The following is a 23,522-nucleotide window of genomic DNA, read 5'->3' as shown; positions in this document are numbered from 1 at the left end:
TAATTATCACTATATTAATACTTTTAAATACTTAACATTTCACTTTTTAGATAGATTAAAGTTGAAGCAGAATGTCATAAGCAAGGATAGTGTGCTGAATAAAGATGATTTATTAAGAGGATGGAGCCTTTAACTGATCCCTTCCTGTGATTGGCTGTTGTGTGAATGTCAACAAAGAACATCTACCAATGACATGCCATTTATTATGCACTCCATACCATCTGTGGGCGGAGCTTGGAACCTCCTACCCGAGCACAACAACCCGCCTTATGGGTTGCTGTTTGGCTATTTATAGTGCGTTGGAAAAAAACTAGATGGCGTTAGTGGTATTTTGTGGGGTAATTTGTTATAGGTGTAATTTGATGTCAACAGATGGCGTAAGCTGTACCTTATGGCCACTGTTGACCAGCCAGTTGATAGTGTTCTCTTGTGCCGACAGATGGCATCAGCTGTGTTATTATACTTCCGAATTCCCTTTAAACACTGATCTACAAATCCCTTGGCTTATGATAAGGTTTTATACCATTTATGATAAGTATTAGATAACTGGAGTTCCGCAATTACTTTTATTTATCAACTGTTGAGGATATCATCATATAATGTCTGGTTAGGACGTACTGCTCTCGATTGATGAAGATTAAGCCACCCAAGAGGTGGCACGGGCATGAATAGCCCGTAAATACTGCTCTTGTAATATTATTCAGGGGGGTGGGGGAACTATCAAGTGAAAGCGCCAAGCCATTACCACTATATAGCACTCGGAAGGAATGAGGATATAGATTTGGGACGGAACAGGGGTAGGAATGGTGCTCAACCTCTTAGGCGGTCGGGGATTGAACGCGGACCTGTAGGAAACGAGACCGTCGCTCTACCGTCCAGCCCAAGTGGTTAAGCGTAATAATTTTAAAACAACAATTTATGCATATAATAACAGCATTTCACACTAAAAATACTTGGATATATCAAAATTTGGTAGTGAATTCCAATCTAGGAATCTCCTATGACTAAACTGTACTTTTTAATCATTTTTTATGTACTTACTACTCATTATTAAATTATTAAGTTCTTACTATAATAATTAAATAAATTACTTTATTTAATATCTAAATTAAATGATAAAATAATAGGTAATAATAAATCATTGTGTAGGGGGGGACAAGCAGCCAGAGTGTATATATACATGTTAGGCTTATACCAAGGTTCCACAAAGGTGCCAAATTAAAGACTGGGTGCTGGCGGCCCTGGCCCAAGGGCTGCTGGCGGCCCTGGCCCAAGGGCTGCTGGCGGCCCTGGCCCAAGGGCTGCTGGCGGCCCTGGCCCAAGGGCTGCTGGCGGCCCTGGCCCAAGGGCTGCTGGCGGCCCCGGCCCAAGGGCTGCTGGCGGCCCTGGCCAGGCTGAACTTCCGCGCCCTTATAATCACCATTGTTTAATAATCTTCACAGAGAGAAACAACTGTAAATATAGGAATAGTTTATTACAACATACACGGTAAAGAAAACAGGTCGGAAACTAAGGAAATAAAGCTGCCGAAAAAACATTAAAGTCCACTTCAAGTTCAAGTATGTTTATTGAGACAATATAAAAATACATCTCAAAGGAATAGAGTAGCTTAGGCTATTTCTACCCCCCCCCCCCCCCTTCTACTTCAAGTCCCTCAAGGGGCGCACAAATTCAGTGAGTATAAATACACAAATCACAATACAAGAATCCCATTTAACATAGCAGGTTAAAATAGGAAGCACAGCATATAAGTGTTACAAGTGAGTCACAAGTTACAAGGGAACAAGTGAGAAGGCGGTGGACACCAAAACCGGAATTGCACATTGATTTTAATGCAGATATGTCGTGATTATCATAATAAAAATATGTTAAGGCACGAGAACGTTTTTATTCGTTAAATTGCATAAGGCAATTAAAAGAACCTAACTCACAGCCCCTCTGTTCAAGTCCCTCAACATACTAAACATACACTCACTCTACATATTCTCGTGTGCTATCTACATGTATAAAACCCTTGTTCCTAAATGCTAATCTTGATCTGAAACTTTTTCTTGATAGGTGTAATAGAACCCATGAGAACCACACCAGAAATAAATATCTATTTGATATCCCCAGAGTCAAGTTAAATCTGTGTAAACACTCAATGCAAATAAAAGGACCCAGTCTTTGGAACTCACTCCCTGATGAATTAAAAAATTGTCCCACCTCTGTCCTGTTCACAAGTAAAACCAAAATGTACCTAATTTCATCCTCATAGTTTCCTAACTCACTTATTAATTTTACCTAAGATTTTCCCACGGGGCAAAGAACATGACAAACTGGGGCTTTCCGTCGAGTGACTGAGTGAAGGTGTCAGCGGTGAAGGTGATGGTGTTGGAGCCATGTTCCTCAGCCTGTACTAGGCTCACTAGGCTCACTAGCAGGCTCACCACCAGGCTCGCTGTCACCACTACAACCATCTCTACCAGTCACCAGTGTTGTTGCTTCAGCGGGCAATGTGTGGTGGTGACAACCAGTTGCTGGTCCCTGCACTATTGCCAGACTGGGCGACAAGTAGCGAATTGGGCTACTTTTGAGAGCCCCGCGCTCCCAAATGTTTAATTTCGCTACTTGCTACTTTTTGGGCTAATTTAAAAGCAAGATATGCTAATTTGGGCTATTAATGTTAAGAATGTACGATTGCGAGTTACATGAAAGTAACTAAGCTATAAATAATTGTAATTAATAATAATTGTAAATATTAATTAATACTAAATAATATTATTTAATAAATTAGTCCCAATTCAATGCAGAGTTTTCTTCCAAGCACAGAAACTTGTAAATATAAATACAAGATAATAGATAGATCGATAAATAAATAGACAACTTTCAAATATTGCACCAAGTATGGGCGAGAGGAAAAAAACTAGACAGTATACATTTGAAATTAATAATGGATGAATGGTAATAAATTGGTGTATATGTTTGTATATATACCAGACAAAGTCCATTTAATGGCAGAATTTAGCCATTTTGTGTAAGAACTTTTTATATCTCATATTATTAATTATAACAGTAATCGAAAAAAGTCATAGTTTGTATATACAAGAGATGAAACAGAGAGCCATGAGCTAGAGCGATGTGCTGAGTCCATAAGAATTGATGATTGATGAAGATTAAGCCACCCAAAAGGTGACACGGGCGTAAGTGGTGGCCCTTTTGAGCCATTGCCAGTATCAAGAGCTGATACTGGAGATCTGTGGAGGTGCAACTGCACCCTGCGTGACGGGAGATGTCTCCCGTGAGTCCATAAGGAGGCCGACCTGCCAGAAATACCTTCCTGTGATTGGCTGTTGCGTGGAATGCCAACACTCTTTTTATGAATAAAATTTATACTAAGAAATAGGTCCTTGTGCACAACAACAAGGTTGTTGTGAAAAAGAACAACAATTTCTGTTTTGCACCTGACAGAAATCTCCATCTAACTGAATAATTTACTGGAATAAGAGGGCAGAGCAGCGTATCATTATTTGTGTGAGGCAACCCCCACTGATGACGTCACATGTCAGGTAGCCAGCCCATGTTTCTGTAACACCCGTTACATTCTGCAGTATTTAATTATCACTATATTAATACTTTTAAATACTTAACATTTCACTTTTTAGGTAGATTAAAGTTGAAGCAGAATGTCATAAGCATCGATGGTGTGCTGAATAAAGATGATTTATTAAGTGGATGGAGCCTTTAGCTGATCCCTTCCTGTGATTGGCTGTTGTGTGAATGTCAACAAAGAATATCATATGCCATTTATTATGCACCCCATACCATCTGTGGGCGGAGCTTGGAACCTCCTACCCGAGCACAACAACCCGCCTTATGGGTTGCTGTTTGGCTATTTATAGTGCGTTGGAAAAAAACTAGATGGCGTTAGTGGTATTTTGTGGGGTAATTTGTTATAGGTGTAATTTGATGTCAACAGATGGCGTAAGCTGTACCTTATGGCCACTGTTGACCAGCCAGTTGATAGTGTTCTCTTGTGCCGACAGATGGCATCAGCTGTGTTATTATACTTCCGAATTCCCTTTAAACACTGATCTACAAATCCCTTGGCTTATGATAAGGTTTTATACCATTTATGATAAGTATTAGATAACTGGAGTTCCGCAAATACTTTTATTTATCAACTGTTGAGGATATCATCATATAACGTCTGGTTAGGACGTACTGCTCTCGATTGATGAAGATTAAGCCACCCAAGAGGTGGCACGGGCATGAATAGCCCGAAAATACTGCTCTCGTAATATTATTCAGGGGGGGGGGCAAAAAATCAATGTGTGTGTGTGTGTATGTGCAGAAATAATATTAATAAAAAAATTAACATCGTGTAGTGTACTCTATATATCAAAATATATATATATATATATATATTTTTTTTTTTTGAGATATATACAAGAGTTGTTACATTCTTGTACAGCCACTAGTACGCGTAGCGTTTCGGGCAAGTCCCTGGAATACGATCCCCTGCCGCGAAGAATCGTTTTTTCATCCAAGTACACATTTTACTGTTGCGTTAAACAGAGGCTACAGTTAAGGATTTGCGCCCAGTAAATCCTCCCCGGCCAGGATACGAACCCATGACATAGCGCTCGCGGAACGCCAGGCGAGTGTCTTACCACTACACCACGGAGACTGTAAAACTATTACTATTGAAACCCATATCATTCACTAAAAAAAATTGAGCTACTCTAATTACAAATTCGCTACTTTTAGATCTTCAGCTCGCTACTCTCAGCAATTTAGATCTGGCAACCCTGGTTCAGTTCCTGAGCCCATTATATGCCTCTAACACTTTCCACTACCGCCCACAGGATGGGTATGGGGTGCATAATAAATGAACTAAACTTGTCGAGTTTTGTGCTGCTTTTTCAGTCATGTTCCCCCTTTTTTTATCTTTATTTGTATTTGTTCTCAACACTTTTTATTCTTTATGCTCAATTAGTATTAAGTTCTAGATATTTATGTTTTTCCTGCCCGAAACGCATTGCGTAATAGTGGCTTTAGGCATTGTATGTACTAGCTCTATCTATATATCAATCCATTAATGTAACATCACTTGTATGTATATACCTTACCTGAATAAACATCTGAATCTTAAAACTATTGCTTCTTGTAAGTGTTACATCTGACCTTAAGAGAAGATTGAGAGTCAATATCCTCAAAAGTGCTATGTATTTTAAAAGTGCGGATGATATCAGGAAGCAAGATAGATGAACTAATCGGGTGCGTATATTTGAAATACACGAAATAGAGTATTTACGAATCCCTGCACGAACTACCTCGAGATCGGTGTACGCCTCACCCCCGTATGCAACTTCCCCAAACTTATGAACTTATGAACTTTGTAAAATATGACTTAAGTTGTGGCGGCAAAGTTGCAGGGCTCCTGATAAGAGCAGAGTTCGGGGCGGCACTGTTGCCTTTGTTGTGCTGGAGGCAGCTCTCGTGTTCAAGTCCACTACGGGCTCACCATAGCCCGTGCTACTTGCCCCGCTCCTGTGCCAGGTAAGTCCACTACGGGCTCACCATAGCCCGTGCTACTTGCCCCGCTCCTGTGCCAGGTAAGTCCACTACGGGCTCACCATAGCCCGTGCTACTTGCCCCGCTCCTGTGCCAGGTAAGTCCACTACGGGTTCACCACAGCCTGTGCTACTTGAAACTTTTGTTCCAAGTAGCTGAATCTTAAACAAAGCTTCTGCCCGAAACGCTGAGCGTACTAGTGGCTTTACAAGATTGTAAATACTATGCAATGTATTCTCACAAACGTCGTCTTCCCTTCATTTTCTAGTGTGTGGATTGGTCAACATACTTCAGCCACGTTATTGTGACTCATCGCCTGCATAATTTGTAGATCATGTACGGGATCACACACAGCCCCGCTCCTGTGCCAGGTAAGTCCACTACGGGCTCACCAAAGCCCGTGCTACTTGCAACTTTTGGTTCCCAGTAGATAAATCTAAAACAACATAATATATAGGATTATTCTTCCAGAGAGACCCGCTGAGGTTGCCGCCCGGCACTGATGGCGAGGGATCTGATCATGTCGCTAGTGTTTAGCTAACTGAATCGGGGGGATAATAGCCAATCAGTTGAACTGTCTCAGTGTCCGCTCCCTGGAGAATGGGAGGTCCTTTGTCTCCTGTCCGGTGTGAGAGGTGGGAGACGCCTGGCTCTCAGTCCTCTTGCCGAGAGGATATGGCGCTTAGAGGCGTGTGAGCCTGCATAATGCCGCCACATAACTGGTCCACGGAGAAGGGACGATCATTGTGCGCCGAACAATGGTGGGAAGAGTCACTGTTTCCTCTTACTCAACTGCTTACTCTTAGGTTGCCTCTTTCCCTCTTCTCACGTTCTCTCTTTGTTTCCTTTTCTTAGCTACCACCTCATTCTTTTTCCTGTCTGTTCCTATTTCTTACACATTTCCCCACTTTAATCTCCTCTTTGATTTCCCACCATTGTCTTTTCTTTGATTCTCTTCCTCTCTCCCTCTTCTGTACCTTCCTATTCTTCTCATTGCTGCCATTATTTTTTCTCCTCTTTCTCCCCTTCTCTGCCTTTCTTCCGTCAACCATTCTTACCTCCTATTCTCTGCCTCAGCCTCTCTCTCTCTCTCGGACAACAAAGTACCCTCCCCACAGTACTCTCTCAAACACACTTAGTGCATTAAGAAGGCCACCACTATGATAGCGACTGTGGCTACTATAACGGAAGCCCTCTGGCCCTACACTTGGAATACCTTACATGTGGATGAAGTGGAACTCTGGTAATATTAAGACTGCACTTGGGGAAGCTCACAAGGTCAGGCTTCATCGCTCACCAAGCGGTCGGCGCTGACGGAGATGGCCGTTGTGAGGACCTGACCTGGGGCCCAGATCAGGTTCAGAGGAGATATTCACGGTGGTTCTACATGTGTGGTATTTCAACTTGTCCTCTCATGCATAGTATTCTTAATGATATAGATGAATCTGTCCAAACTGGAGCAACTAGCCCCTTAAGCCCAGTAGGCTCAAAGGCTAGTTGGTTGATAACCAACTGTCAACCAACTGTCAAATCAACTGTCAACCAGACAAGGTTGGTTGAGGGGGGCTATTTTCAACCAACAATAACCCAATGGTTTATGATAGAGAACACATTATATGGGGGGTTTATATTCTAAAACACTATGCGGGGGTTTCTGTTCGATAGTACTTGACATGCGGGTTTACCTAGAGAAAAAACTCTTGCCGGACAGTGTCGTTTAACAAGTTTGTAGCGGGAAAACTTTGTCGACTATTAAACACAAACAGGAAGTTCAATTTAAGTTTAGTTAGACACTGGCGAAAGTGGAGGAATGAATTGAGGGACAGGTGACAGGTCCAGCGGGAGCAGAGGGACAGGTGACAGGCCTAGCAGGAGCAGAGGGACAGGTGACAGGCCCAGCGGGAGCAGAGGGACAGGTGACAGGCCTAGCAGGAGCAGAGGGACAGGTGACAGGCCTAGCAGGAGCAGAGGGACAGGTGACAGGCCCAGCGGGAGCAGAGGGACAGGTGACAGGCCCAGCGGGACCAGAGGGACAGGTGACAGGCCTAGCAGGAGCAGAGGGACAGGTGACAGGCCCAGCGGGAGCAGAGGGACAGGTGACAGGCCTAGCAGGAGCAGAGGGACAGGTGACAGGCCTAGCAGGAGCAGAGGGACAGGTGACAGGCCTAGCAGGAGCAGAGGGACAGGTGACAGGCCTAGCAGGAGCAGAGGGACAGGTGACAGGCCTAGCAGGAGCAGAGGGACAGGTGACAGGCCTAGCAGGAGTAGAGGGACAGGTGACAGGCTTAGCAGGAGTAGAGGGACAGGTGACAGGCTTAGCAGGAGTAGAGGGACAGGTGAGGTGACAGGCCCAGCAGGAGCAGATGGACAGATGAGGTGACAGGCCCAGCAGGAGTAGAGGGACAGGTGAGGTGACAGGCCCAGCAGGAGCAGATGGACAGGTGAGGTGACAGGCCCAGCAGGAGCAGAGGGACAGGCGACAGGCCCAGCAGCAGCAGAGGATCGTGTAGGATAATTTAAGAAAATCTTACACAAAGATTTGTGTAAGATTTTCTTACACAAAGATTTGTGTAAGAAAATCTTACACAAAGATAAATGATGGCACATGTGGAAACCTGTATTTTCAAAACTTTCTTTAATTTCAGGGTTATTTTAGTATCACAAGACTTATGGCGAATACAAAAAACAATTCGTAAATTTATAAAAAGTATATATATACAAAAACGAAAAGTATATTAAACAAAATTTTGCTGGATGTACAGACTTTGGCATAGACAGGTACCCACCACTAGACCAGTTCTCAGAGAGAACCCAACTGGAAATTGAACCACAACCACAAACCCACTGCCTAATGTACCCACGAAGTGCCCCCTCTCGGCTTTTCTTATCTCCAACATTAAGCACTACCTCCAGTGGTGAACATTTCCCAAGCTGCCTCACCCCAAGCTGCCTCACCCCAAGCTGCCTCACCCCAAGCTGCCTCACCCCAAGCTGCCTCACCCCAAGCTGCCTTACCCCAAGCTGCCTCACCCCAAGCTGCCTTACCCCAAGCTGCCTCACCCCAAGCTGCCTTACCCCAAGCTGCCTCACCCCAAGCTGCCTTACCCCAAGCTGCCTCACCCCAAGCTGCCTCACCCCAAGCTGCCTCACCCCAAGCTGCCTCACCCCAAGCTGCCTTACCCCAAGCTGCCTCACCCCAAGCTGCCTTACCCCAAGCTGCCTCACCCCAAGCTGCCTCACCCCAAGCTGCCTTACCCCAAGCTGCCTCACCCCAAGCTGCCTTACCCCAAGCTGCCTCACCCCAAGCTGCCTTACCCCAAGCTGCCTCACCCCAAGCTGCCTTACCCCAAGCTGCCTCACCCCAAGCTGCCTTACCCCAAGCTGCCTCACCCCAAGCTGCCTTACCCCAAGCTGCCTTACCCCAAGCTGCCTTACCCCAAGCTGCCTCACCCCAAGCTGCCTCACCCCAAGCTGCCTCACCCCAAGCTGCCTCACCCCAAGCTGCCTTACCCCAAGCTGCCTCACCCCAAGCTGCCTCACCCCAAGCTGCCTTACCCCAAGCTGCCTCACCCCAAGCTGCCTTACCCCAAGCTGCCTCACCCCAAGCTGCCTCACCCCAAGCTGCCTCACCCCAAGCTGCCTCACCCCAAGCTGCCTCACCCCAAGCTGCCTTACCCCAAGCTGCCTCACCCCAAGCTGCCTCACCCCAAGCTGCCTCACCCCAAGCTGCCTCACCCCAAGCTGCCTCACCCCAAGCTGCCTCACCCCAAGCTGCCTCACCCCAAGCTGCCTTACCCCAAGCTGCCTCACCCCAAGCTGCCTCACCCCAAGCTGCCTCACCCCAAGCTGCCTCACCCCAAGCTGCCTTACCCCAAGCTGCCTCACCCCAAGCTGCCTTACCCCATGCTGCCTCACCCTCCATGCACACCCTACCTCCCACCATTATTCACCCCTCCTCTTAGTGCTAAAGCACTGGTCGTTACTTCAGAGTGAAGGGAAGATCAGTAGGGGTAACCGTGCTATATTTATCTGAACCAGTTTCAGGTCAACAGAGTACATAAAGGCTCTATTGAAAGGCAAGACTTTTACAAGGAGTAAAGGAGCTCATTATATATATATATCTGATACAATAATAGCCAATTATAATGCCCGTTTACTATAAAATGCAAGTTCATAAATACTCTTGCATTTGGCTAAAAGGGGGGGGGGAGGGGGGTTGAGATCCAGAGATGATTGGAGCTCCGAGGGCTCAGAACTTCGTGTCCTTGGAGCCAGCAATCCTTAGGGCTGAGTTTGTGTTGAGCTTGTTACAGAGTCAAGGTAGGCTGTTATTACTTTGTGAGCAATTAATTGTCATTGTATATTCTGATTCTTTTCCTTTAACTATTCAAATGTTTCATACGTTTAAAATGTATATGTTCAATTACCGTATCTATACAGTTTGGTCTTGCAACAAATTATTTATTGAATATCTGAATTCACTTGGCCTAATGTTGTTGTTATTGTTTTAGATTCAGCTACTAAAAAATAAAAGTTGCTAGTAGCACGGGCTATGGTGAGCCCGTAGTGGACTTACCTGGCACAGGAGCGGGGCTGTGTGTGACTTATCCTTAGTATAGGATTCCTTATATAAATTCCTTTGTAGTTTACCTCGAGTTGAACCAGGTCAGCACTTTAGGTCACACCTAACCTTTCGCCATTCTCATCCCCTCTTAAATGTACCTCCAACAACCTCTCACTGTCCCCTGCAATATGGTATCTTCAGACCACCAAGTTAGACAAGTTAAATATCCCGAAAGGAATCCACCGGGAAATAGCAGTTCGGTTATATAGACTACGTCTAGGTTACAGATGCAACTGGGGAACCCAGAGAGTGGGAATGCATCTTCTGCCAAACAATCACTGTGGGAAAAACCTGCCGGAATTGACATGAGAGGAGAACTACCAGGGACTTGTACTGTACTAAATTAAAAATTACTGTATGCAAAATTAATTCAACTAAAGTCTCTAGCTAGGGTCATAAATCCTAACTCCTCTTTTTTCCTAATGACAGACTGTGGGCTGTAAGGGGCAGGTGGGGGTGAATGTGAATGGAAAGGTTGATTGAAGATCCACAGTCCACCTGCAGACAAGTATCTCACATCAGCTTATATTTTTTATAAAAGGATAAGATTTTAATAAATTCAGTTCTATGACTGAACACGGGTTCTGTTTAAATCAGGGATTTAAACATGTACATAGTCCAGCCTAGCACCATAACTATCAACAGACAATATTTATTTACTATAAACACAATGATTTAAATTGTGGAAGTATATTAAATGACCTTAAATGTGGTCTAAGTACTATTAACTAAGTACAAGAAATTATATTCAATTAGGTTAAACTTGTATTACAAATTAAAGATAACTAAGCAAGCAATTGTTAAATTAATTTATATGATCAAGTGTATATATATATATATATATATATATATATATATATATATATATATATATATATATATATATATATATATATATATATATATATATATATATATATATATATACTAAAATAACCCTGAAATTAAAAAAAAAAGTTTTGAAAATACAGGTTTCCACATGTGCCTCAAAGATTTTCTTCGAGGCACATGTGGGCACATTCCCACTCTCTGGGATTTCTTCTATATATTATATATATTATATATATATATATATATATATATATATATATATATATATATATATATATATATATATATATATATATTTCAGTTTATATGAAGAGATTCAATCAGCTGGACTGAAACTCTTTCCAGACTAGGGACACTTATGAGGCAGTGAACCTCACGAGTGTCCAGGGTCCTGGAAAAAGATTCAGTTGCTGCAAGATTAATAAACTTACTGAAATATGAGGCGTTGCCTCACCCTATAACCGACAGACAGACTTATTGGATATATTAAAGTTATACAAGCATACAATTGGCCAATATTTTTTTTTTTTTTTTTTTTTAATTAATATGTGACAGTCTCCGTGGTGTAGTGGTAAGACACTCGCCTGGCGTTCCGCGAGCGCTATGTCATGGGTTCGTATCCTGGCCGGGGAGGATTTACTGGGCGCAATTCCTTAACTGTAGCCTCTGTTTAACTCAACAGTAAAATGTGTACTTGGATGAAAAAACGATTCTTCGCGGCAGGGGATCGTATTCCAGGGACCTGTCCGAAACGCTACGCGTACTAGTGGCTGTACAAGAATGTAACAACTCTTGTATATATCTAAAAAAAAAAAAAAAAAAAAAAATGCTAAATAACATTCAATATACTTCTCTGAATGCCAGGTGCTTGTCTGACAAGTGTGCCAGACCAGATAACTCTCTTGTCGAGTTTAGGCACGATATTTTATATCACAGTTTTGCTGTATATCGTTCTAGTAGCATTGCAAATTGATTATAGCCTTAATTGCGGTTGCAATAGGCTAGATAAGTGATGATGGTGGAGGTGCAGAGACAGCGATACCTTGTGTGCTCCACTCTACACTTAGATATGTTCTAGGAATTTTTCCTTGTAGATATATTGTCCAGGTATTTCCCCATTTCTAGAGAGTAATCACTGGCGATAAAGATAATTGAATAAGGTGTCTTGAGCTAATTAATGTTCGCTAAGCACCGTGACACGTGTTCACTGTTTGTAAACACATGCGTTCTGCCCTCGGGCGCCCCCGTCGCCCCGTAGGTCGCTTACTCCCGAGTTGGCTCCTCCCTCCTTTTTGGAGAAGGTAGCCTTCAATGAATATTGATTGATTATTTTTACTGTCTAGACATATGATTGGGATAAGATGTGATTATAATATAATTAAATATAGGATTTAGAAAATAATTAGTACTTGATTGTACTACTGATTCTTATTAAGGATTTGATCTAATCCCTACCGGAAATAGATTCAATTGTTCAAATAGTTTTTTGATTAAGAAATCCTTCTAGAAGCTTCTGGATCCTTGAGAAATCATACACAAAGTCACGTAGGCAACCAAGGGCCCTATGGTCGTATGTGATCATAGTCATTGTCTTGTAGGATCCTGATGTATAATGAATCTGTAGATTTTGATATGATTTTGTTATGATTTAGATATGATATAAATACATTACTTAGATAATAATATAGATATAGTGAGTAAAAATTTCCCACATCTTCCAGAGGGAGAGAACTGGCACAGAGTCCAATACTAAGGACAATAGAACCTATATGTACATTTACTATGAATCTGAATCTTGCAGTAACCAGCCTGAAGCCATCAACACTGCCACTCTTCTGGTCAAAAAAAGGTGTCCAGCAGCTGGGCACTCTCGTAAATACTGTCAAGCAGTATCCTCCCCCGCCATAGTAGCCACATAGTAAGGACTGACGATTTAAATGCGAGCTCAGCACGCAATATATCTTTTTCACGACCAAAGATCACATTCAGTCAACAAAAAATCTACCACTTACGGGTTATTCATGCCCGTGCCATCTCTTGGGTGGCTTAATCTTCCTCAATCAACCTCTCATCACCTTCCTCATCACGAACTGTGGAGGAAAGTGTAGTGTATATTTGAGAACATCTTATGTGTGGAAGATATTCTCATATGACTAAATCTATTATATTCTAACAATCTTGGGATTATTGAACGCGATTAAATGGATTAAGTTATTAAGATTTAACATGAACTGAAATTAGCGTTTCATACTGAAGGGCAGTGACTCTTGCATTAGAAAATTATCATAATTTAGTTTTTTTAGTAAGTATCTTTGTATCTTACGAGTACCGTTGGGATTTCTTCCCAAACGGAGGTTATTGATTGATGAAGATTAAGCCACCCAAAAAGTGGCACGGGCATGAATAGCCCGTGAGTGGTGGCCCTTTTGAGCCATTACCAGTATCAATAGATGATACTGGAGATCTGTGGAGGTGCGACTGCACCCTGCGTGACGGGAGATGTCTCCCGTGAAAACGGAGGTTCAATCCCACTCTATATATATCAGTAGTGGTACAGTATCCCATATTCCCTCCCTCATCCCGAGGTCTTTGTGTAGACTTCTCAGAACCAAAGTCTACCAGCCTGGCTCGCTGTCAGCCATGGCATATGACCCTGACCTCCCGTGACCTAGAGCTACAAGAAAATGTATTTTGGATTTATTCAGTAATATACAAAAATCTTTAAATTTACCCACTATATAATTTCTCTTTATATATATACACACATTTGTACTTCGCTTAGACGGAATATGTTAAAGTCCATCCCACTGACGTGGTAATTTTGCGACTCCCGTCACTCGGTTACACCATAATTTTTCTTCCCATTTTTTGTTTTACTATTTACACAGTACACAATTTCTCACCTCAGCATAAATATTTATACATTTACTACCTCAGCGTAATTTTTTTTTTGAGATATATACAAGAGTTGTTGCATTCTTGTACAGCCACTAGTACGCGTAGCGTTTCGGGCAGGTCCCTGGAATACGATCCCCGCCGCGAAGAATCGCTGTTACAACCAAGTACACATTTTACTGTTGAGTTAAACAGAGGCTACAGTTAAGGATTTGCGCCCAGTAAATCCTCTCCGGCCAGGATATGAACCCATGACATAGCGCTCACGGAACGCCAGGCGAGTGTCTTACCACTACACCACGTTGACTAAATATGACAGTATGTCCACTTACCACCTACGCGTACAGTGTAGAGGTCTTGTAGTACCTCGTAAGTGTTGATCCGATGGGAATCTCATCCTGCATCACGCAAATCGTACACCAGATCATCTGTTCCTTTATAACGCGGCCGAAGATAACCTTCACAAATTTATGTAACGAAACATTCTTCAAGGACGATAATATCTGCCAGCCTGGGAAGGGAGGGAAGTATCAAGGGGAAAGTGCCAAACCATTATGACTATATAGCACTGGGAAGGGGTCAGGATAAGGATTTGGGATGGGACGGGGGGAAGGAATGGTCCCCAACCACTTGGAGGGTCGGGGATTGAACGTCGACCTGCATGAAGCGAGGCCGTCGCTCTACCGTCCAGAGCAAGTGGCTGGGGAAGGAAGGAATTATCAAGGGAAAGCGCCAAACCATTACGACAATATAGCACTGGGAAGGGGTCAGGATAAGGATTTGGGATGGGACGGGGGGGGAAGGAATGGTCCCCAACCACTTAGAGGGTCGGGGATTGAACGCCGACCTGCATGAAGCGAGGCCGTCGCTCTACCGTCCAGAGCAAGTGGCTGGGGAGCACATGTGACTCTTGCACCGGTCGGAGCGAGAAAGAAGCTTGTTTTTCCACGCGTCAACGACTCCATGGCCCACGAGTCGACTCTGAGACTGCCTGGCTGACCAAGGTAAACATTGGATCGGTGTAGTGGAGCCGCCGCCTCCTATTGGCTCACCTCCCTGTCTTGAGTATCAGCAGGAGGGTAGAAATAGCCGAAGTTACTCTATCCCTTTGAGATGTATTTTTATTGTCTCAATAAACGTACTTGAACTTGAGTATCAGTCTGAGGGCCATAATAACACCTCAACTACCCTCCGCCTTGTTACAGCGTCTGCAAAGAGTTATGACAAATAATAACATAGGGTGGCGAAATTATACTTGATATATCTATATGGTAGCGTTCAATAACTGTATTAACTTACCATGATTTGGTCAATCTGAGTAATTATATGAATTTGTGTTTAGCCCATAAGGTAGGATTGACTGAGAAGACGGAGAGAGAGTCAGTGTTGGGATTCGGTAGAGATCAGCGAGTCGTAATATCATGTTTCTCAATTCTAGTTAACATTCATGTACTGAAATGCATGAATGGAGATTCTCTTTCTTGAACTTTCTCTCTTAAACTACGACTAAGGTTCATTAGGAATGTCATCGGTGTTCATACTGAAACTGCAAGCTGTTACCCCTACAATCACCTCATATGAAGCCTGACCATTGCAGACGTATTTATTTGACGAACTAGTTATTTATACCCATAAGGAGTAAACGAAATTGAATGTTGAGTAACTAACAGGAAAGGAACAGGACGAGCCAGTTGTGTACCAGAGCCTTCATATGCTCGGTCGACCTGATTTTAGGCTTGTCGACGTCTTGACCGACACTTAGACAAGTCTAGATCTGCATCTTGCTCTTGCAAACTCTAAGTACAACAGAACTGCCTTTAGAAATTTGCGCAAGGATTCATTTAGAACCTTGTGCACCACATATGTCAGACCAGTCCTGGAGTATGCAGCTCCAGCCTGGAGTCCATACCTTGTCAAACATAAACCAAAGTTGGAGAAGGTTCAAAGGTATGCCACAAGACTAGTTCCATAACTACGAGGTATGAGTTACGAGGAAAGGTTGCGTGAATTGCACCTCAGGTCGGTGGAGGATAGAAGAGGAAGGGGAGATATGATTCCCACATACAAAATTCTCAGCGGAATTGACAAGGTCGATAAAAACATTATTAAACACAGTTGGTACTCGCAATAGGGGGGGACAGGTGAAAACTAGGTACTGGGGTTCTTAATGAGCCACACAATTTTTTTTCAGTGTCATAGTTAATAAATGGAATGCATTAGGAAGAAATGTGGTGGAGGCTGACTCCATATACAGTTTCAAATATAAATTTATTAGAATACAATACTCTCAGGAACCTGTGCACTAGTTGAGTGATAGTTGAGAGGTGGGATCAAAGAGCCGGAGCTCAACTCCCGCAAAAGCACACACGCGCGCGCGCGCGAGGGGGGCCTCGTGGCTGAGTGAATAGCGCTCGGGTGCCGTAGTTCAAAGGGCCCGGGTTCGATCCCTGGCCGAGGCAGAAACAAATGGGCAGTTTCTTTCACGCTGATGCGCCTGTTCACTTAGCAGTAAATAGATACCTGTGAGTTAAACAGCTGGTACGGACTGCTTCCTAGGGATGCGTGTATGTGAGAAATATATGTAGTAGACATAAGAGGAAAAATATAATGGTTAGAAAGAAGGGGGTCCAAGAGCTAATAGCTCGATTCTGCAGATACAAAAAGTAAATACACGCACGCACACGTACGTTAAAAAAGAAACGCGCCAAGGACGACACGTACTAATGCCACTATACATCTCGCCAGCTGAAATATGTCCCAACTGCACTCGTTCTCCCTAGTGCCAAAAGGGCACCAACGAGGCTGAATTTGCATGTATAGAGAAATGTGAGAAGACGGCGTCAGAATGTTCAGCCTTCCAAGCTGCAGTTCACACCCCAGGTGCTGCAACACTTTACACTTTACATCTCTGACCCTGTGTGTCGACTACCCAGGGAAAGCTTGTAAGTATAAGTGTGTGTGTTTATGACCTGCATGTCCTTTGTGTTTACGTTATGCATGAGGGTGAAGGTGAGGTGTATGAGTTGCTTGGACTCGCTGATGTGTGTGTGTGTGTGTACGAGGGTGAAGGTGAGGTGTATGAGATGCTTGGACTCGCTGATGTGTGTGTGTGTGTGTACGAGGGTGAAGGTGAGGTGTATGAGATGCTTGGACTCGCTGATGTGTGTGTGTGTGTGTACGAGGGTGAAGGTGAGGTGTATGAGATGCTTGGACTCGCTGATGTGTGTGTGTGTGTGTGTGTACGAGGGTGAAGGTGAGGTGTATGAGATGCTTGGACTCGCTGATGTGTGTGTGTGTGTGTGTACGAGGGTGAAGGTGAGGTGTATGAGATGCTTGGACTCGCTGATGTGTGTGTGTGTGTGTACGAGGGTGAAGGTGAGGTGTATGAGATGCTTGGACTCGCTGATGTGTGTGTGTGTTTGTACGAGGGTGAAGGTGAGGTGTATGAGATGCTTGGACTCGCTGATGTGTGTGTGTGTGTGTACGAGGGTGAAGGTGAGGTGTATGAGATGCTTGGACTCGCTGATGTGTGTGTGTTTACTCACCTAGTTGTGTTTGCGGGGGTTGAGCTCTGGCTCTTTGGTCCCGCCTCTCAACCGTCAATCAACAGGTGTACAGATTCCTGAGCCTATTGGGCTCTATCATATCTACACTTGAAACTGTGTATGGAGTCAGCCTCCACCACATCTCTTCCTAATGCATTCCATTTGTCCACCACTCTGTGTGTGGTGTGTGTGTGTGTGTGTGTGTGTGTGTGTGTGTGTGTGTGTGTGTGTGTGTGTGTGTGTGTGTGTGCAGGGGTTGAGCTTCAGCTCCTTGTTCCCGTGTCTACAGCGACCTGATGTACTGCCACTCATACATACTCTTGGGTTCTGATAAATCTACGTTTGAATTCGTGAATCGAGTTTATCATTGACAATTCAGTATTAAGTTTATTTTCCTTAGTTACACATACGGTGAAGAGGTGTTTCCTTTTGTCATAAGCTCTTCTATACTTATTTCCAACGGCCATCAAGACGGAAGAAAGAGTCCTGAAAGACATAATTAAAATAAACACGAACCCCGACCAACATTAATAAAAAATAAAATCGCATAGCTAAGGCCTTATGAGTCCATCACTCATCTGTCAACACCCAGCTTACACTCACACTCTCACACTCTCACACACTCTCTCACACTCTCTCACACTCTCTCACACTCTCTCACACTCTCTCACACTCTCTCACACTCTCTCACACTCTCTCACACTCTCTCACACTCTCTCACACTCTCTCACACTCTCTCACACTCTCTCTCTCTCTCTCTCTCTCTCTCTCTCTCTCTCTCTCTCTCTCTCTCTCTCTCTCTCTCTCATCAACATAGGGTGCTATAGTTTGCCAGGTTACGTCTCACAATCTCCAAGTTTTGCGTGGTGCTAATGAGTGTAAGGAGCCGATACTGTGGCTTCATTATATCTTTAACGAGCCGGCCAGAGGGTCGATATAGCTATTCACCGCTGCTCACAACGTCAAGAGAACAACACTGGTACCCTGAGGGCACTCCCTGGGGGAGATCACCAGAGTCTTCGTCTCATTAACACCACAGGTGATGTCTCAGTTTGGATGGTGAGGTCTCAAGGAGAGTAATAGTTCGCTAGATCAGCTCTTCCGTCCTGATGACTCTTGTAGCTCGTTAAGAACTACACTAGGGGGGGGGGAGGGGGGGTGCTTGAAGAATACCAGCTTCGTGGACGGACGATGAGTCACAATAACGTGGCTGAAGTATGTTGACCAGTCCACACACTAGAAGGTGAAGGGACGACGACGTTTCGGTCCGTCCTGGACCATTCTCAAGTCGATTGTGTCATAATCGACTTGAGAATGGTCCAGGACGGACCGAAACGTCGTCATCCCTTTACCTTGTAGTGTGTGGTCTGGTCAACATACTTCAGCCACGTTACTGTGGCTGAAGTTTCGATGAAAACATTTACTTGCTTAAACCTTCTTTAGTTAGGGGGATTGTCAAGCTGTAACACCGTAAGGTGTTTTGTTTTGTTTTATTTAATACATACATAGAGATACATAAGTCAGAGACAAGGATCTGAAAGGCGCCAGTTTGTCGGCCTGAAACTCACACCTCTAAGCGTTAATGACCTGAAGTTGACCTGACGTCAGCTCATGCAAATTTCACCTTGCTTCCGCTAATCTGATAATTGTAGCCCGGTAGGTCCATCAAACATGCCGTCGTTTAAGGAGTGGTTTCGTTGAGCGCCTCGGGCTATCTACTCGTGGACGGAGTTAGCTACTAGGTTTCCCAATATATACTGAGGGAGCATAGGAGAGAAGCAATAGGAGACCAGCCAGCAGAGCAGAGGCCAGCCGTCGAGATAGGCTGTCGCCGGACGGGGGGGTGACGCTGCCCGACAACTCTATTCAACTTAGTGAGCATGACCTCCCAATTTGCCCAAAATATGGAATAAATGAAAACTGGTTCGATTTCAATCAAACATTTTTGACGAGTTGTACATGAAAAGAGTTTCATCTGGCCCAAGTCTCAGCATCGTAGCTTAAATAGGAAGGGAGAAAAAAAATATTGAAGTAGGTTTCAAAATTATTCCAAAATGGTCAAAAACGATTATCAAACACAAGTGTCAACTGAAATCATATCTATGACTCTCGCTATCTCAATAGCATATATTAAAAAAATATTAAAATTAGTGTTATTAGAAAAAAAATTGAAAAATTTTTTTTTTTAACAAATTTTCAATTTATTTTTTTATCGGACGATTTTCATGAAACATATACACCTGACTGCACATAAGCCTATCTGTAAGGGTGCCAATTTTGGAGAACACTGGTTGATGTCAACCTCAGCCACAGATGGCAGCACCTTAGACTTTATTATTTTCTTATATATTTAAAATGTTTTAAAATAACATAAATGTTTGAATAACTTTTTTATTTTATTACTTTGGTTTTGGAAAAAGTGTTCAATGTAATAAAATAAAAAAAGTTATTGAAACATTTATGTTATTTTAAAACATTTTAAATATATAAGAAAATAATAAAGTCTAAGGTGCTGCCATCTGTGGCTGAGGTTGACATCAACCAGTGTTCTCCAAAATTGGCACCCTTACAGATAGGCTTATGTGCAGTCAGGTGTACAAGTTTCATGAAAATCGTCCGATAAAAAAAAAAAATAATAAATTTGTTTGAAAAAAAAACAATTTTTTTTAACTAATTTTTTTCTAATAATACTAATTTTAATATTTTTTTAATATATGCTATTGAGATAGCGAGAGTCATAGATATGATTTCAGTTGACACTTGTGTTTGATAATCGTTTTTGACCATTTTGGAATAATTTTGAAACCTACTTCCATATTTTTTTTCTCCCTTCCTATTTATGCTACGATGCTGAGACTTGGGCCAGATGAAACTCTTTTCATGTACAACTCGTCAAAAAAGTTTGACTGAAATCGAACAAGTTTTCATTTATTCCATATTTTGTGCAAATTGGGAGGTCATGGCCCCTTATACTCAGTCCTCGGTGAGTGAACATTTAGGTGACTTGGTCGTGTTTACAAGTGTTGTGTGAGGATCAGGGGCAGTCAAGTTGTAGGGTTCTCGAATTCTTGGATGATGACTCACTTTGCATATTAATCTTGAACATTAAGTTGAATTGCTTAAATTATGATACTTGTGTGAAATATAATTGAATTTATTATTTAAATTGTCTTTAACTTTATTCCCTAGAGTTTTTGAGTTGAGGTGAGAAAGCCTCTGCGGTTACTGGTTCATGATTTTAATGAGTACATGATACTGATGGAACAGACTAATAATGACCTCTTGATAACATCTTTGAGAATATTGTGATACAGACAAGTTCCATTCCTTGTCTTGTAGGTACGGACAAATGAATGGATGGTGGCAGCATTTCTTCTTCTACTATCTACTCTTCTACTTCTACTATCTACTTCTACCTATCTACTCCTCCCCTCTCCGAACTCTCACTTTCAACTGACGACCCTTCTCGCTCCTCCCACCTCTCTACCTCTCTCACCCCAAACCCTTACTAATTACTTCACTAGTCATCTCTTTCCTTTCGTTTCTCTTATACGTTTGTGGCAGTGAAATGTGTTCTAGAGTTCTCTCTAGAGTTGCGGGTAACTGATCAAGTTACGGCGCCTAGTAGTCCCCGCACCTAGGTAGTCAAATACCTAGGTTACAAGGTGTTGAACGAGAGAGGCTGCCGTAGGAACTCTGGAGGTGCTCTAGAATAGTTAGCTAACTGGGGACGGGATAACGGACTAGAGAGAGCTGTTTCCCCCGGCCTCGTTAGTTAACTGGGGGGTGGAATAATGGACAAGATAGAGCTATTTCCCCCACCACCCGTTACAAAGCTAAGAATATAATAAGCTTCTGAGCATCTACCGAAAACCATTAAGAATAGACTCGTCAGAAACACGAGAAGAAATTATCAGAGGAAAGAGCCAAGCCATTACGACTATATAGCACTGGGAAGGGGTCAGGATAAGGATCTGGGATGGGACGGTGTGGGGGGGGGGGAGGAATGGTGCCCAACCACATGGACGGTCGGGGATTGAACGCCGACCTGCATGATGCGAAACCGTCGCTCTACCATCCACCCCAAGTGGTTGTACCAGAGATAATGATTGATCAATGATTGAACACAGATTGATCATGAGCAAAAAGGGACATCACAAGGATAGTGATCAGGTGCCTCTGTAACCCTGTCCATCACCATCCACCAGGTGGGTATGGGGTGCATAATACACACAGCTAATTAGGGATGGTGGTTAAACATAGAAATCACAATAGCATCAAACGAACAAATCCACAAGGGCCGTGACAAGGATTCGAACATACGTCCGAGAGCATCTCAGACGCTGCCTTAATCGACTGAGCCCTGATATTCTTTTACCCTGTCGTAGCTCAGTCGATTAAGGCAGCGTCTGGGATGCTCTCGGACGTAGATTCGAACCCTCGTCACGGCCCTTGTGGATTTGTTCATTAGGGATAGTGGTGATTGTACAAACATCACGTGACGTCACGAAATGAGTAATGACCCGTCATTACTACCAAACGATCAAAATAACTACATAACTGTTGTAATTTGATCTTCAAAGTGACTAAATCCATTTCTTATCAATATACTTCCTCAACGCTAATGAACCACAAATTTCCCCTTTCCTGCAGATAATTAATGATAATTAATAATTAATTTAGTGTAAAGGTTGGGCGTGTTAATTAATCTGACCATTAAGAAGACATAAACTACCTCAAGAACTTTTTCCTCTCATTAATTGTGCAAAACTTCGTGTTTATGGGTAATTGTCTTGAGGCATCTGCCTCGTAGCGTGAGGCTAAAGCCCAAGTGATGTCCATACTGATGTTGTGTAGGCACCCAGACGCTACCTTTGACCCGACCTGTGAGTTGGTAGACGCTACCTTTGACCTGACCTGTGAGTTGGTAGACGCTACCTTTGACCCGACCTGTGAGTTGGTAGACGCTACCTTTGACCTGACCTGTGAGTTGGTAGACGCTACCTTTGACCTGACCTGTGAGTTGGTAGACGCTACCTTTGACCTGACCTGTGAGTTGGTAGACGCTACCTTTGACCTGACCTGTGAGTTGGTAGACGCTACCTTTGACCTGACCTGTGAGTTGGTAGACGCTACCTTTGACCCGACCTGTGAGTTGGTAGACGCTACCTTTGACCCGACCTGTGAGTTGGTAGACGCTACCTTTGACCCGACCTGTGAGTTGGTAGACGCTACCTTTGACCTGACCTGTGAGTTGGTAGACGCTACCTTTGACCCGACCTGTGAGTTGGTAGACGCTACCTTTGACCCGACCTGTGAGTTGGTAGACGCTACCTTTGACCTGACCTGTGAGTTGGTAGACGCTACCTTTGACCTGACCTGTGAGTTGGTAGACGCTACCTTTGACCCGACCTGTGAGTTGGTAGACGCTACCTTTGACCTGACCTGTGAGTTGGTAGACGCTACCTTTGACCTGACCTGTGAGTTGGTAGACGCTACCTTTGACCTGACCTGTGAGTTGGTAGACGCTACCTTTGACCTGACCTGTGAGTTGGTAGACGCTACCTTTGACCCGACCTGTGAGTTGGTAGACGCTACCTTTGACCTGACCTGTGAGTTGGTAGACGCTACCTTTGACCTGACCTGTGATAGTCGATCAAAGCTAACTTTGACCTGACTTGTGATAGTCGATCAAAGCTAACTTTGACCAGACTTGTGAGAGTGTACTATTACTGATCAAGCCGGTTTAACTGAGAAGCCTATCTCACTGACTAACCATGGACTGTCGAACAAGGAAAACAATCACTTCAAATGTAGCAAGAAAAGTTTTAAATGCGTAACTTGAGAAACAAATAACGCTAGACAAGTTTGGAAAATGTGAACAAAAATGTGACAACAGAACTCCCCTCCTGAAGCTTTTAAAATTTAGGACAATCATATCTTAGACCAAATATTTCTTAAATAACGAGAAAATAGCCATTAACAGCACATAATTCCCAAAGAAACGCATAGTTCCGTCTAAGGAACTAGTATTATGACAGTGACTTTACAGTCTTGACGCGCCCAACCTT

General features: G+C 43.4%; 1 protein-coding gene across 1 annotated transcript; it reads left to right on the top strand.

Annotated features, from left to right (window-relative positions):
* Positions 1–22,297: 22,297 nt before the first annotated feature.
* On the top strand, positions 22,298–23,128 carry LOC138354686 (uncharacterized). Its single transcript, XM_069309045.1, has one exon. It carries the CDS (start codon positions 22,298–22,300, stop codon positions 23,126–23,128), a length of 831 nt encoding a protein of 276 aa, XP_069165146.1.
* The last annotated feature ends 394 nt before the right edge of the window (positions 23,129–23,522 follow it).

Source organism: Procambarus clarkii, chromosome 64 (genome assembly GCF_040958095.1).
Source record: "Procambarus clarkii isolate CNS0578487 chromosome 64, FALCON_Pclarkii_2.0, whole genome shotgun sequence".
NCBI classification, from domain to species: Eukaryota; Metazoa; Arthropoda; class Malacostraca; order Decapoda; family Cambaridae; genus Procambarus; species Procambarus clarkii.
The sequence above is the reverse complement of the archived record's forward strand: the minus strand, read 5'-3'. Positions and strand labels throughout refer to the sequence as shown.